The sequence below is a fragment of the Biomphalaria glabrata genome, chromosome 1 (genome assembly GCF_947242115.1).
Source record: "Biomphalaria glabrata chromosome 1, xgBioGlab47.1, whole genome shotgun sequence".
NCBI lineage: Eukaryota > Metazoa > Mollusca > Gastropoda > Planorbidae > Biomphalaria > Biomphalaria glabrata.
This window is the reverse complement of record NC_074711.1, coordinates 17260337-17276503: the sequence shown is the minus strand read 5'-3', so window position 1 is coordinate 17276503 and position 16167 is coordinate 17260337. Positions and strand designations below refer to the sequence as shown.

Here is a 16167-nt window from a genome sequence, read left to right as displayed (position 1 = left end):
TGCTAATCCCAAATGGTATACCGGTATGTCTATGTCGTTTGCAAAGAATTACTTGAGAAGCTTTTAATGTTATAACTCATACCACCGATGTGCCCTTGAACTGTAGTGTTGCTCAAAGAAATTCGTTTAATAATATCAGATGTAAAACAGTTTTTAAAACTACTTCAACAGAGACTTTTATCTTCCTATGACCATATGAATGCTATGGCTAATAGAGACTTTCATCTTCCTATGACCATATGAATGCTATGGCTAATAGAGACTTTTATCTTCCTATGACCATATGAATGCTATGGCTAATAGAGACTTTTATCTTCCTATGACCATTTGAATGATATGGCTAACAGAGACTTTTATCTTCCTACGACCAGTTGAATGCTATGGCTAACAGAGACTTTCATCTTCCTATGACCATATGAATGTTATGGCTAATAGAGACTTTCAACTTCCTATGACCATATGAATGCTATGGCTAATATTTAACTCTTATGGAATGGCTGCTTTCAGCTGAAAATTGATCCAGAAAGGGAAGTAACTGAGACGACAACATACCGAAGTAAATTTTCTACAAAGTTTTCAAAATAGAACAGTGCAAAGAGCTGCTGATAGCGAGTACCACTCCCAGCACCTCTGAAGAAAGGGACTCTTGGTGTGGTAAAGAAGCAGCTTACAAACGTGTAAATATTTAGCGGAGGTTTGATCCTTTTTAAGCAGATTTTCGTGACAATTTTATTACAATGTCTAATTATTATCAGACATTAGTTAGAACAATAGACAAGGTACTGGTCGATGTGATACTTTAGTCGAAAATAGGCCACGAAAATTATTTAAATTTTGCATTTGCCTGCCTCGTGGTGTTGTTACTGGTTGTTGACTTACAGCACCAAACTGCTGGTAGACGACTAAACCGTTGTAGGCGTAATTATATCTCAACTAATAAAACTTCAAAGAACTTGAATAACTTCTTTGAGAACAATACTTAATACAACTTTATTTATACTAGAGACACAATCAACTTGTGATCAAATGAAATAATTGCAGTAGACTTTAGTAATGACATTTTTAACAAAAATCTAACTCACTACAGTAACACAATCTTTCAGTCTCACGTTCTGGAGTTGTCTCCCCTAAGACCAAATGACGACAATGCCACCTATGTCACATCATTCACGACCAATCGCTAACCTCTTCCCACCGTCACCATAGAAACACACACACACACACACACATTCCGTAACACGTGGATGTCTAGGTTGTCAAGAGGCAACGTACACACTATAACAGCCCTAAAGCCCTAGAAAATAAATTGTACATGCCGTGGACTTTGAACTATAAGACATATCTTTGTGTGTTAGGCGATCACATATTTTTTTTTTCTTTAACTATCATCACGAAGACGATATTTCATTAGGATATGTATGTCTAACTGATTGATACGGGAATTTTGGTTTTATGAAATATGAAACTTAAAGCTGGATATTGTTTTCAACAAAAGCCACATCTCCATAGCAACGTATGCCACATGACGCTTTAGTTTGTAACAAAAACGCTCGATGCGAATGAAAATATCAAGTGACAGACGTCTGCTGTTTTTTTGTTGGTGTCATTGCAGATGTCCCTGAAATGGCGTTTGTTATTGATGTCTCCCTGAAATGACGTTTGTTATTGATGTCTCCCTAAAATGACGATTGTTATTGATGTCTCCCTGAAATGACGTTTGTTATTGATGTCTCCCTGAAATTACGTTGTATTACTGATGTCTCCCTGAAATAACATTGTGTTACTGATGTCTCCCTGAAATGACGTTTGTTATTGATGTCTCCCTGAAATTACGTTGTATTACTGATGTCTCCCTGAAATGACGTTGTGTTACTGATGTCTCCCTGAAATGACGTTTGTTATTGATGTCTCCCTGTAATGACGTTTGTTACTGATGTCTCCCTGAAATGACGTTTATTATTGATGTCTCACTGAAATGACGTTTTTTATTGATGTCTCCCTGAAATGACGTTTGTTACTGATGTCTCCCTGAAATGACGTTTGTTATTTTGTGTCTCTTGTATCACACTCGTTTTAGTCAAAGTGAAAGCTGCAGCTGTTAGAAGGTTAATATAAAAAATGTGGACTCGCAAAAAAAAAAAGTATTGATAATTGAAATCTGACAGTGGTGTATTGTAAGATGTTCAGCCGGTATAACGCACAACAGAAGTGAGCGAGAATAAAAAGCAATTTACATGACAGCGCACAAAGGACAATATCAAAATATCCATATGACAATGACAGCTCAAACATCGATGCTGTTACATTTTGAAACAAGTAGATCTATCTTCATAGATTTTTAGGGCACATATGTTACATTTGTAAACATCGAAATTAATTCATAAAATAGCTTGAAAGCACATGTCAAACTACAGGTGTAAAATGCACATACAAACAATGAACACAAGTCAAATAAAGTATTTGAAAAAAAGCGAACCAAGTGTGACTTTTCTCAGAAGATTGGTCTAACTATTCTTAGTACTGTCTCATACGTTGCTAATGTATCATGTGTTGGAGGTTCATATATTATTGTCTTGTATCAGGGGATTTTAAACACCAATGTGTCTTACGTTTTTCATGAGTCACAACATGTTTTCATTGTGTTCGGGTGATTATATTATTGTTTTGTATCAGGGGATTTTAAACACCAATGTATCTTACGTCCTTCATGAGTCACAACATGTTTTCATTGTGTCAGTGATGTGACGATGTGTAAATGATGTTGCAATGAGTTGATGATGTGTGTGGTATGTGATGATTTGACGATGTGTGTTTGAGTCATGTGAAGATGTGTGCTTGATGTGACGATGTATGAGGAATGTGACGATATATGGGCAATGTCAGGGTGTTAGGGTGATTTAGAGATGTTCGTATGATGTGACGATATGTGGGTGATGTGAGGATGTTAGGGTAATTTAGCGATGTTCGTATGATGTGACGATGTGTGGGTGATGTGAGGATGTTAGGGTGATGTAATGAAACAACAAATACTAGTATACCAATACCATGGCTTTATTCGACAAAATTAGACTACAGTAAACAGTGAATGAAACCAGCACGTCTCGTATAACACTGATGCAGTACTGTACACGCACACACACAGGACATGAAACACACACACTGGACATGACCTTCTGACACGCTAGACGTACCTCGAGGAACAGTCTTAGGTCCACTACTATTTTTAATTTACATAAACGATTTACCAAATTGCATTAGTTCAGAAACAAAAGTCATATTTTTCGCAGATGATTGCATAATATATAGAACAATAAAAAACAACACAAGATGCAGAAATTTTACAAAGAGAATTAGATGAATTGCAGAAATGGGAATCAAATTGGAGCATGTCTTTCCACCCAGAAAAATGTCAGTTGTTAAGAGTAACAAAAAAACTAAAACAAATTAATTCCACTTATCTTATTTATGGTAAACCAGTAACACAGACTAAAAACGCAAAATACCTAGGTGTTATAATAAATGAAAAACTGTCATGGAATCCACATATTGATGAAGCTATCAAAAAATCTAACAAAGCATTAAGGTTTATTAAAGGAAATTTCAATAAATCAAATAAGAACATAAAACTAAAATGTTATTTAACCTTGGTTAGGCCAATATTAGAATATGCATCCTCTGTTTGGGACCCCTCAACTTAAGAAAACATTAAGAAACTGGAACAGACACAAATAGAGCAGTGAGATTAATAACAAACAAATATTCACATTTGACTAGAGTAACACCTTTAGTAAAATCACTAAATTTAGAAAGCCTTCAGGACAGACGACTCAAAAGTAAAGTAGCAATTATACATAAAACACTGAACCATAATCTTCAAATACAAAAACAAAATTTAATAAAATACTCAGAAAGACACAAAGATAAAGGCACACTCCTCATCCCATATGGTAGGACTAAATTGTACAAATACTCCTTCTTCCCTAGTGCTATTAGAGCATGGAATGGGTTGACTGAGCTAGCCAGGAAAACCAGTGACTTGGCAGAATTTAAGTCATTGGTTAATATGCATGACTGAATGCATGACGCGTAGGACGTAATCATCTTCTGTTTTGAAGTAACGTCTATATTATATAACATAAGAAGATAAGAACAGTTTGTTCAAGCAGGCTTACACCACTAGCGGATCCAGAACTTTGGAGTGGGGGGGGCCGATTTTTTTTCCAAACCCTAACCCTAACGCCGAGTAAACCCTAACCCTATGCATAAACGTGCGTACAGCATATATATATATATATATATATATATATATATATATATATATATATATGAGAATAAAATAGAGCAGTGTTTGTTAACCTTCGGCGAAAAAAAAAAGTCATGTTGAGGCTTTTCTCTTGCAAGATTGGGGGTCTGGGGGAGCGCTGTAAGATTCCCCAGTGGGGTTCGGGGCGTAGCCCCGACGCAAAAAGCGTTTTCTTGCATTTTTCACTGCAGAAACGCATCCTTCTGACATCTACAGCTTATTATTTATCAGTGGGGTTGGGGCGAAGCCCCGACGCCAAAAGCTATTTCTTGCATTCTTCACTGAAGAAACGCATTCACCTGACACTTATAGTTCATTATTTATCAGTAGGGTTTGGGGCGAATCCCCGACGCAAAAAAGCATTTTCTTGCATTCTCTACTGCATAAACACATTTTCCCTGCATCTACAGCTCATTATTTATCAGTGGGGTTCGGGGCGACGCAAAAAGCGTTTTCTTGCATTATTCACTGCAGAAACGCATCTTCTGATATCTACAGCTTATTATATATCAGTGGGCTTGGGGCGAAGCCCCGACGCCTAAAGCTATTTCTTGCATTCTTCACTGAAGAAACGCATTCACCTGACACTTATAGTTCATTATTTATCAGTGGGGTTCGCAAAAAGCATTTCTTGCATTCTTCACTGCATAAACACATTTTCCCTGCATCTTTGTGTTTTCTTGCATTCTTCATTGCAGAAACGCATTCTCCTGACATTTATAGCTCATTATTCATCAGTGGGGTTCGGGTCGAAGCCCAATCACGAAAAGCGTTTTCTTGCATTCTTCACTGAAGAAACGCATTCTCCTGACCAAAAGCTCATTTTTTATCCTATTATAAAGGACCTTTCGAATAATGTTGAAAAATATTCTAATATACATTTTTAGGCACTTAATACATTGCCAATCAAACCGATTTGTTCCTTGAAAAGATAAGATACCCCACATCTTTTGATTAAGGCTTTTAGGATCGCCGCCGAAAAAAAATTATTCGATAAATAATATTCAATAAAATTCAAGCATAAATTGTGAGTTATAGTGCAAAACTTAATTAACTAGAAAAATATCAGATGGAGTAAAGGTTGGAAAAAGTCGACAAGGAAAAGATTATCTGGGTTTAGAGCTCATCTCAATCGTGACTGTTATACTGAAAAATTTCGTTTGAATTAAAACTTTTCCAATGCAAAGTCTTTCTTAAAATAATTATGATAAATTTATGTGAAATTACATACACTCTGTCTGGAAAGGGTAGGGGGCGATAGAGTGAAAATGATTGCGGTTTTGTGCTTCATCGCGTGTGTCCCCATATTAGAATTGATCATTCAAATTTCTCTATTACCAACGTTTCCAGCTGTTCGCATGTAAATTTCAATTTGTAAGAAAAAATGTCTTAATTTTTAGCGGCGCCTGAAAGGGGAATAGACGCTTTTAGTTTTGTGTGGCCTGTCTGTCCTTCCGTACGTCCGTATTAATCGACGTAAAGGACATTAGTCAATGTTATGAGCTTAAAGAATCTTTGGCACTAAGATAGAAACACACAAATCTTCTTCCATGGTCTTCTCACCAGTCAGTCTGGAGTGACATGTTTTTGTGTCTAAAATCCAGCTCTATGACGTCAGGAACGCTGTCCACCACTGCACAATTAGAGAAGTCTTAAAGCTGAGCTCGTACGTCATGACGTCTGACCGCAATAGTCCTCGTGTCAGTCCAGCTCTCTGTTTACTGACTTCCCTTTCTGTCAGCCTTACTGGAATCTATTTGTGTATGTTGTTTTTTTAAACTTTGTTGTTGTTTTTTTTTTTTGTTTGTGTGTGTGTGTGAGTGAGTGAGTGTGTGTGTGTGTGTGTGTGTGAAACAACTTACAATAAAACGGTCAGCCTACCAGTTGTAATTCATCAGTGTTAACTTAATGTAATGGATGCTAGCTTAAAAAAAAAAAAAGAAAAGAAAATGTACGTTTAAATTGTACTCGAAGTGACAGGCAAATGTCACTGAACTGTGAGCGTTCAAGTGTGGTTACATGTGTGTGTTCAAGTGTGATTACATTTGTGTGTTCAAGCGTGGTTAGACATGTGGTTAGATGTTGGGTTACTTTCTCTATTTGCAGCCTACGCCACAAAGACCTGCATGCAGAATGGCGAGTGGTTCCATCACTCTGAGTTTAACGTGACCTGGAGCAACTACAGCAGCTGCCGAGCCACTGAGAACAGTTCTGTCCATGAAGGTGTGTCGGAGGTAAACATTAACATCTCCCACCGCCGCACCCCCATTCCTCCATTACGGGCTCGCAGTGAAAGAATAATTGTTACATTTATCTAACTCTAACCCAATGTACTGTAAAGCAGCTAAGTATTCTAAGGAATGGAAAAATATTAATTTCAATTGTTCTTTTATTGTGCCCAAGTCTGTCTTGTTGACGATTAGATGTCAAAAAGTAAAAATCTAATTTCAAAATCGCTTGTATTATTTTACACAGCAATTAGTAATGAAAAAAATAAATCAAAGCTTAAAAACAATCTATTTACTAAATCCATTCTTCGCGGCATAGCTTTTTTGTCCGTCACTACACAAGGACCTAGTCTATAAATCGGTAAATCCTGGGATACATCCATCTAAACATTGCTATCAAAGACATATGACAACGACTTCTTACCAAGGGCCAGAGATCGTGTTTAAAACTCCGACCATCCCCTCGACAGCCGCGCCTATCAAGTGACGAATAGTTAGAATTCTTTGACTGTATAGTTGTAAGTTCAAGACAAAGATGAGCAAGACACCTAAGTAGCAGACGAACTAAAACTGTGCAGGCCGGATGACATGAAAGAAAATGGAGTCTTGGATTTCAAGACAAAAACACAGAGAAAGAAAATAGCTCCCAGACCAGCCCCGTATGTAGATGTTGATTTTCTAGCTCGGACTGTTGGAGCTGCAGGAATATTTAGTTTAACTCAGTAAAAATACACAAATTAGAGTTTGATCTTGTACAAAAATGTTGAACGCCTAGTTCTGCCCCGTACAAAGATAGGACAGAAGTGAAGGAGTAGACCTATTATTATTTAGAAGTGACAGAAACAGTTGGTTGAATCAAAGTTTATCTTGATGTCTGCTAACAACATGCGCGTCTTTATCATACAAGATGACGTAAATAGGTCAATACTGAACATTTCATATGTCTATACTACGAGCTAGGTAAATACTAAACATTTCATATGTCTATACTACGAGCTAGGTAAATACTAAACATTTCATATGTCTATACTACGAGCTAAGTAAAGTGTTGTTGTTTACAAATGATTGAAACAACATTTGTGTACGGGAACAGTAAAATCTGCGTCAGTGTTTATCTAAATCTTTGAACCTTCATATTTACATTTGATAGCATCAAATACTTCACGCGAGCCTCTCCCTTGAGATTTCTTTGGCTCATTTTTTCTGTACATTTCGCTCCCAGTAAAGTCTTTGATCCGAATGACATTTGTCTAAATAAACGTGTACGCTCAACAAGACTTGAGCGGCGCTTTGTTCTTTAGCTATCAGTCTTGTTAATCTGATAGACTTAACACTTGAGGCAGTAATATGTTCATAGAGAGTACCTGGACTTGATTGCGAGATAAGTTTAGTCTATTCTCGTATCTGATCATTCATTGGTTCTAACCTAAATAAAATATCTACACATTGATTTGGTTGTGGGATGTAAGGAATTCCTTCTTCTCGGTAATATAGGCCCATGTCACTATTCTGTGATGCAATTAATGAATTGAACACACTCGTTGCTTTAAAACATGGTGAGAAAAATCAACACTATAAACTAAAGCCTTTTGTCTGCTTGCTAAATCAACACTATAAACTAAAGCCTTTTGTCTGCTTGCTAAATCAACACTATAAACTAAAGCCTTTTGTCTGCTTGCTAAATCAACACTATAAACTAAAGCCTTTTGTCTGCTTGCTAAATCAACACTATAAACTAAAGCCTTTTGTCTGCTTGCTAAATCAACACTATAAACTAAAGCCTTTTGGCTGCTTGCTATATCAACACTATAAACTAAAGCCTTTTGTCTGCTTGCTAAATCAACACTATAAACTAAAGCCTTTTGGCTGCTTGCTATATCAACACTATAAACTAAAGCCTTTTGTCTGCTTGCTAAATCAACACTATAAACTAAAGCCTTTTGGCTGCTTGCTAAATCAACACTATAAACTAAAGCCTTTTGTCTGCTTGCTAAATCAACACTATAAACTAAAGCCTTTTGGCTGCTTGCTATATCAACACTATAAACTAAAGCCTTTTGTCTGCTTGCTAAATCAACACTATAAACTAAAGCCTTTTGGCTGCTTGCTATATCAACACTATAAACTAAAGCCTTTTGTCTGCTTGCTAAATCAACACTATAAACTAAAGCCTTTTGGCTGCTTGCTATATCAACACTATAAACTAAAGCCTTTTGTCTGCTTGCTAAATCAACACTATAAACTAAAGCCTTTTGGCTGCTTGCTATATCAACACTATAAACTAAAGCCTTTTGTCTGCTTGCTAAATCAACACTATAAACTAAAGCCTTTTGGCTGCTTGCTATATCAACACTATAAACTAAAGCCTTTTGTCTGCTTGCTAAATCAACACTATAAACTAAAGCCTTTTGGCTGCTTGCTATATCAACACTATAAACTAAAGCCTTTTGTCTGTTTGCTATATCAACACTATAAACTAAAGCCTTTTGTCTGCTTGCTAAATCAACACTATAAACTAAAGCCTTTTGTCTGCTTGCTAAATCAGTTAGTAAGAAAACAATAGTAGATGAACATTACTTAAGAAAGAAAATGGCTTTCTAGGACCTAAGACGTAATAGTATATTATTTAAATCTCAATCTTCGCTGTGAATAATACTATAAAGTAGCTCAAAGGGGTAGTTACTTTTATAAACAATTATCTCCCTTTCTGAAACCTCTTTGCATATGAAGAATGTAATTGTTAAGTCTTATCCTCTCCTATGTTTTATATATGTGTCATACTTTCTACTAACTTAACTATTTCTCTCCTAACTGACGATACCAGCGTTGATTCCACCAGAATGTGGTAAATAAATACGGAGAGAAAGAGTTAAAGCTGTCAACTTTATTTATCAGATATCGACATGCAGGGAGATAAGTGTTTCAGATATAGACTAAATATTTGTACTTTTTGGAAAAGTTGATTTAGGCTTGAAGCGAAATATAAAATAAACTAATGTTGACAGAATATATTACACTTTAAAATTATAAAAATGAAACAAATCAGGTGAAAGTCGTTGCTTGCTCTTCGTAAACATGGCATGGATGTAATGATATAATACATCTCTCATACATCTCTCATTTGCTACTTTTGAAACTTTTTCTTCGGTTCTATTAACATAAGGGGATACATGTTACTTCGTTTAATCAAATTGTTAAGTTTTGTTATGACCATCAAAGGTCAAGAACATTAGTTTAAAAAAAACCGCTGTAAAATGAAAACAGCTTCAATACGAACTATTGAATCCCAACGATGTCTTTGAGAGAAATGATTCGCTGGGAAGTGTGTGTTGACCAAAGAGAATTGACTTTATTTCCTCGTGCCTGCAAGGGAAGCAATTACTATATCAAATACAGACTTCGGCTTTTAGGGCACTAGCCATAGATAAATATTAGCCTATGATTTTTTTTCTAAAAACGAGGTTAATAGGTGATGTCAAGGTCAAATGGAGAAAATAATCTTAATATTTCCAGTTGATAATGGACCAAGCTGTGATGAGGGTTTTATTTTTGAAAGAGGGTTGTACAAGTTGTCTTTCCTGCAGCACGAACTCTTATGTATGTTTCGTTTCATTCAACTTCGGAGGTTGAAAACCTGGACAGAGCTGATGAGTATTTCCATTGGCCTTTAGCAGGCAACACAGAAAGTTGAATAGCGTTATGAATTGCGTAGTTGTGAGGTTATGAAAGATGTATACATTTTCTTTCAGTCTAAGCATTTGTCCTTTTTTCTCTTTTATTTCTGTAGAATTTGTAATCAACAACATAATATCTTTATTTTAAGTTAATTTTTAACTGCTCCTCAGATAATATCTCTATTTCATCTACTCGTCATCAGATAGTATCCCTATCTCTATTTTAACTATTGCTTAGACCATGGAACTATACTTTAGAGGCTTAGATAGTTTCTCTATTTTAACTTGTCCTTGGAGACTCAAACTGTATCTCTATTTTAAACACTAATTAGTTGGGGGTTTTTTTTTATTGTGCGCCTTACAAGCATATATTGAGTAAAAAAAAAAATTCGGACACTTTTTGAAACAAAGACATCAATTTTTTTATTTTTTTTATAATATTGAATAAACATTATAATAGACAGGATTAAAATGTAATAGAACAGATAAGATTAAGATGTTCTAAAACAGACAGGGTGTTTTACGTTTTATATTTATGCATTTTCTGATCAACTATAAGTTACCTTTATATTACAAATTACTTATTAATACATGCCATTGTGCTTTACCTTTATATTTCCTCTATTATTTATGATTGTATCTGACCAAAGCGAAATGTTTTAAAGTGTAATCTATTTTATTAATATGTATAGGCATAATGGATCTGCAATTTACAATTTTAAAAAACAAATTCAAGCAGCAGAACGTGAAAATAAAATTAAAACGAGAAAGATAATTGAATGTTTTTTATGTTTCGAGACGTACTCCCTCCGCGACAGACAGGAATGTAGATGTTAGGTTCGAAAGGGGAGACAAATCTCCTCCAGTGATGAACTATTATTTCAGCGGCTAATTATGCTACAGGGTCAATGCCGAGTGATAGAGCATTCAGGTGTCAGCAATAAGTGTTTCACGTCTGGTGGAGTCCAGGGGTTTTACTTATGTTTTTTAAAATCTCCATGTCAACATAGACATCTCTTTTTTTCTTGTTTCGTATGTTCCTTCAGATTGAATATTATTACTTCCTAGTCCAAAACCCCCAGCAGTACGACATGAATGGCGGCGGCCAGAGTTTGAACCCTGAACCATTGAGACCTTCGAGACTAAGTCCAGAGCGCATATCACATGACCAGGTAGCCATCGCAAAACTAAGTAGGACAACGACAAATGACATCAGAAGAAATTAAGTTACTCTCTGAGGAAGTGGAAAAACTATATCGTGAACCATTGATCAGGGCTATTCTGACCTTTATTTGACCTTCACTACTCACCCTAGTTTATCCCTTCCCAACAAAAAAAAATGACTGATAGCTAATAATAAATTAACGAAAAAAAAAGGATGCCTACTGATAGATGATTGAATGTATGCATAATAAGAAATGTTACCATTTGAACCTAAAAGTCAATAAGTTAATCTCCAAGTTCTACATTTCTATTTCTAGGTGCACGTGAACAGGATCCAGACCATGTATAGCTTAGGATATGGTATCTCTCTGATCGCTCTCACTGTCGCCATTTTTATAATGATATATTTCAGGTAATGTCGCCAAAAAGAATTCGTAATTCTGTTAATACCTTCAAACTCAATCACAGAAAATAAATGTACATCCAACGATGTGACGATAACAACAAAGCTCAAAGTGTAAAACCTTTTAACTGAATAAATAGTAGTACAAAAGAAACAAGGTTACAAAGGCAGAAACTCAAAATCGGCCCCCGAAGTGGTCCACCCAGGCAGGTAAAAAGGCAGGTTTCAATATTTTCAGAAAGAATATCAGAATGAAATTCTATCAACTCCTGTATTGATTTTGCAGGTCACGCGATAAATTGAAAAACTACTTATTAATTGTTGTTTTAAATTATGTTTCACTTATATGCATACTAGATAGAATCTTTTCTCTTCAAAAATAATTGTAATTTTAGGTGTTAGTATCACAGATCTTACTTAACTTTGTAACACAATTGTAAAATTATTTTTTTTTTACAAAACATCTAAAACCGTTTTAATAAATGTGTTAAAAATATGGTGAATAGTAATCTCCCTTACTAAATAGACTCCAGTGTTTGGTACTATTAATAGTAAGTAGTTGTAAAAATGGTGAATTTTTATGAAAAAACTGCTTGCATACTTGATTTTAAAAATTAGATTTTTCTCTTTCAGAAAAGAAACAAGTAGCTTTTGCATCAGAACTTTGAATGATCTAAAATGCTATTATGTCGGATTTTCCCTATCTTTTCTAGTTTACGAGATCTAAACGGGACGGACGGACGGACATTATTTAAACTCGTTTTATCTGTTTGAAATAGGTGCTTCCATGACAACTAGTAAAGCGTGACTAACAGAGAGAAAGACAGACAGACAGACAGACTGATAGATAGATAAATAGATAGATAGATAGATAGATAGATAGATAGATAGATAGATAGATAGATAGATAGATAGATAGATAGATAGATAGATAGATAGATAGATAGATAGATAGATAGATAGATAGATAGATAGATAGATAGATAGATAGATAGATAGATAGATAGATAGAAAATCAACTCCATGGAATCTACACAAAAAATTCTTGCTATGTTTGTTATGAATATAATGTACGCTGTTAATTCGTTTTTAAATGGAAATATTTCGTAAGATTGAGAATGTAAAAACCACACTACAACTTTTAAAAATCCTTTGTTTGTGTCTAGACGACTCCATTGCCCCAGAAACACTATTCATCTGAATCTTTTTATGGCCTTCGTCCTGCGGGCTTTGCTTTCATTTCTGAAGGATAATCTTCATGTCATTCACATTGAACTGTTTCAAGAGATTGAAGAGTTTGCTCCCGGAAGATACCGATATCAAAGTCCATCTGGGTCGGTGAGTCAGTCTTTTCTTTTGAGTCAAGATAGAGGGAAAAACAACTCCAATATTGCAGGGGGGGGGGTAGAGAAGAAGGTTTAAGAAATAAGAGCCCATTGAATAGAAATGGTAAACAAAACTATTTTTCATTCATTTAAGCCCATGACTAGAAACACAAAACGACTAGTTGAAATACTCAGTATACATTGTCAAACTTCGTTACACTACATCGACACAAGGGTACTGCCACTACAACTTTTGTCACAATACATTGTCACACTTTACTGTCACACTACATCGACACAAGGCACTGTCACGACTGCTTTTGTCACAAGACATTATCACACTACATTGTCACATTACATCGACATAAGGGTACTGTCACTAATACTTTTGCCACAAGACATTGTCACACTTTACTGTCACACTACATCGACACAAGACCTGCCACAACTACTTTTGTCACAGGACATTATCACACTACACTGTCACACTACACTTTGCATCACAGTGTCACACTAGATCGGCACACTACACTGTCACACTAGATTGGCACACTACACTGTCACACTACACTTTGCATCACAGTGTCACACTAGATTGGCACACTACACTGTCATACAACGTTGACACAAAAGTTGCACTACACTGTTTTATAGGCATTGTCACAATGCAATGCCACACTACACTTGAACTTTACAATGTCACGTGACACTAATGCAAGACACTGCCCCACTACATTGTCACACGATACTGATAGAAGGCACTGTCACAATGTGCTAAATCTCCTATCAAAGCAACTGACTCCAAAAGATACAAATACTTTTATATTTTCACGTTTGTTTTAGGTTTTTACTTTTAAAAAAATAAGTACACTAAAGACTTATTGCAAAATCAGCGATTACTTTTACACAATACCCAACAGTATTTGATTTTAAGAACGAGGTTATTAATAGATACAATTTGTAATAGATCGTGATTTTAAACAGAAATAATGTTATTTCTCGTATCAATCGATGGGCTGATTTTTTCAAGAAAAGAATTAAGAGAAAAAAATAAATAGTTATACTTATAACTATAGTTATATTTATAGTTATATTTATTGTATGCTATAAAACTGAGTGACTGGCTGACCGCTTGGTCCATTTGTTTCTCCTTCATTACAGCACTGGCAGTGTAAGATTCTCTTCACCACATTCCACTACGTCCAACTGACCAGCAGTGCCTGGGTCTTCATTGAAGGGTTCTACCTGTACATCCTGGTCACGGTCACCATATTCTCAGAGCGCCGCTACATTCGATGGTGTACGCTTCTAGGATGGGGTCAGTACTCTAACTCGTTGTGTATCTCAACCTGCCATCCGCGGTCTTCTCAGGGTCCGTTATCTTCTCTCATTTGGTAATCGGGCATCAATTTTAATTTATAACATTTAAGAAATGTTAATACCTTTATGTTATTGTCTCTCGTACTAAAAATAGATAGTGTCACTGATTTGTATGAGGATTACTGCCTGTGTCTTTGAGATGAACTGAAATTATTTAAAATTACAAATAGCTTTCAATACATTATAAACTGCTTGGTATACTATTTACTCTCATGGACTACGTTCATTGTGTAAATTAGAAATGTGAATGTAAAACTAGGTTAAAGACTGTTAAATAGATTAAACTTAGTTTTACGAAAAATGTATATTCAAAAATCTATCGCTCATCAAATGCTTAGGTTTGAGCAGTGTTTCCCAAACTGTGTTCCCGCAAGCCCTACAGAGGTGTTCCATGAGCTACTGAACTACGCCCGTTGATGTGTTCTCTGGCTTTATTCGGGGCAGGGTATGAACCCTTGACCCTCGAGACAACCAAACGACAGTCCATCGCGCATACCGCACAACCAAGTATAGTCATGTAGGTCATTTAGTTGAAAGGTCATGCTAATGACGTAATTGTCGTGGATTCAATTTTTTTTCTTACGGTTTAAAGGATCAAAAACTAAGACTGATCACATCCTCCATGACATAAAATGGCGAAGATATAAGTGTCCTACGTCATCATATGCATAGTAAAATTAAAACTGCAAGGAAATAAATCACTTTCTTGGCCACATAAGCGTTGTGATATTTATCATGTTACAAAATTATGAACAAATAAATGAATGTTTTGTTTATCTGTACTATTTGGCCTTAATGTAATGGATTTTTTTCTTATATTACAGAACTTGTTTATTTTTTGCTGTTTTTTTTTTTTTTAACTCGAACATTTTAATAGTTCCATTTCTTTCAAAAACAGAATCGTGTTATTGTTTGTTTGTGTGTTTCTGTTGTTGATCACCATTAGCATTCGTTTTACTCTGGAGCAGTGGATCCCAAACCGGTAATTGATTTCAAAACTAGGTGCCATGAATTCAGAACTGATTAGACCTACTGATAGTTTCTTAACAAACCATGTAGGTGCTATATCCTTATTGACACTTAAATTTTGACACTTTGATTTTTTATTGAAAAATAATCACTAATTATTAGTGGTTGTTGACATAGAAAAACACAATGCAAGGGTACTCCTTCAGATTATCAGAACCACTGCTCCGGAGTCAATTTTCAGTGTTATTTTAACAAGATTCCAAAATCTATTTTTGCAGCTGGTCCCTTGTTATTTCTTGTGCCTTGGGTCATCATACGGGCCACCATTGAGGATGACTTGTGAGTACTTTTGATTACAGCTCTATATTTAGCCCTCGTTAGTCTTCGACTCAAACTCTTCCCTGTTGTACTTTGTTTTTGTTTTCAGAAGTGGCTATTTCTTAAGATTCTCGTCATTAGTAGTTGCTGTCTCTGGGCCTCTCCTAGTGACCACGTCCACTTTCGTCTGCTCGCTATCATCTCACTTTGTCAGAGTGTTGTCCAGAGTGCTGTCCAGACTGTTGTCCAGAGTGATTCATTTGTTCAGCGAAAACAATTCTCTCACTTTTATTTACTATTTGATTTTATCCGTTTATACCTATCTTCACATTGGTATCTCTATTCTCACTTTCTCTCTTTCTCAAACTATCTATCTCTATCAAACTATCTATCTCTATCTATC

General features: G+C 35.6%; 1 protein-coding gene across 6 annotated transcripts in view; it reads left to right on the top strand.

The window, feature by feature from the left end:
- The window catches only part of LOC106051948 (parathyroid hormone/parathyroid hormone-related peptide receptor-like), a 147786-nt gene that overhangs the window by 114936 nt on the left and 16683 nt on the right, over window positions 1-16167 (top strand). For all 6 annotated transcript variants that reach the window (XM_056025656.1, XM_056025645.1, XM_056025651.1 and 3 more), the window contains 5 exons: window positions 6410-6537; window positions 11687-11781; window positions 12939-13110; window positions 14259-14415; window positions 15725-15785. In XM_056025656.1, coding sequence (XP_055881631.1) covers window positions 6410-6537; window positions 11687-11781; window positions 12939-13110; window positions 14259-14415; window positions 15725-15785 — 613 coding nt within the window. The remainder of the gene's footprint in view (window positions 1-6409; window positions 6538-11686; window positions 11782-12938; window positions 13111-14258; window positions 14416-15724; window positions 15786-16167) is intronic.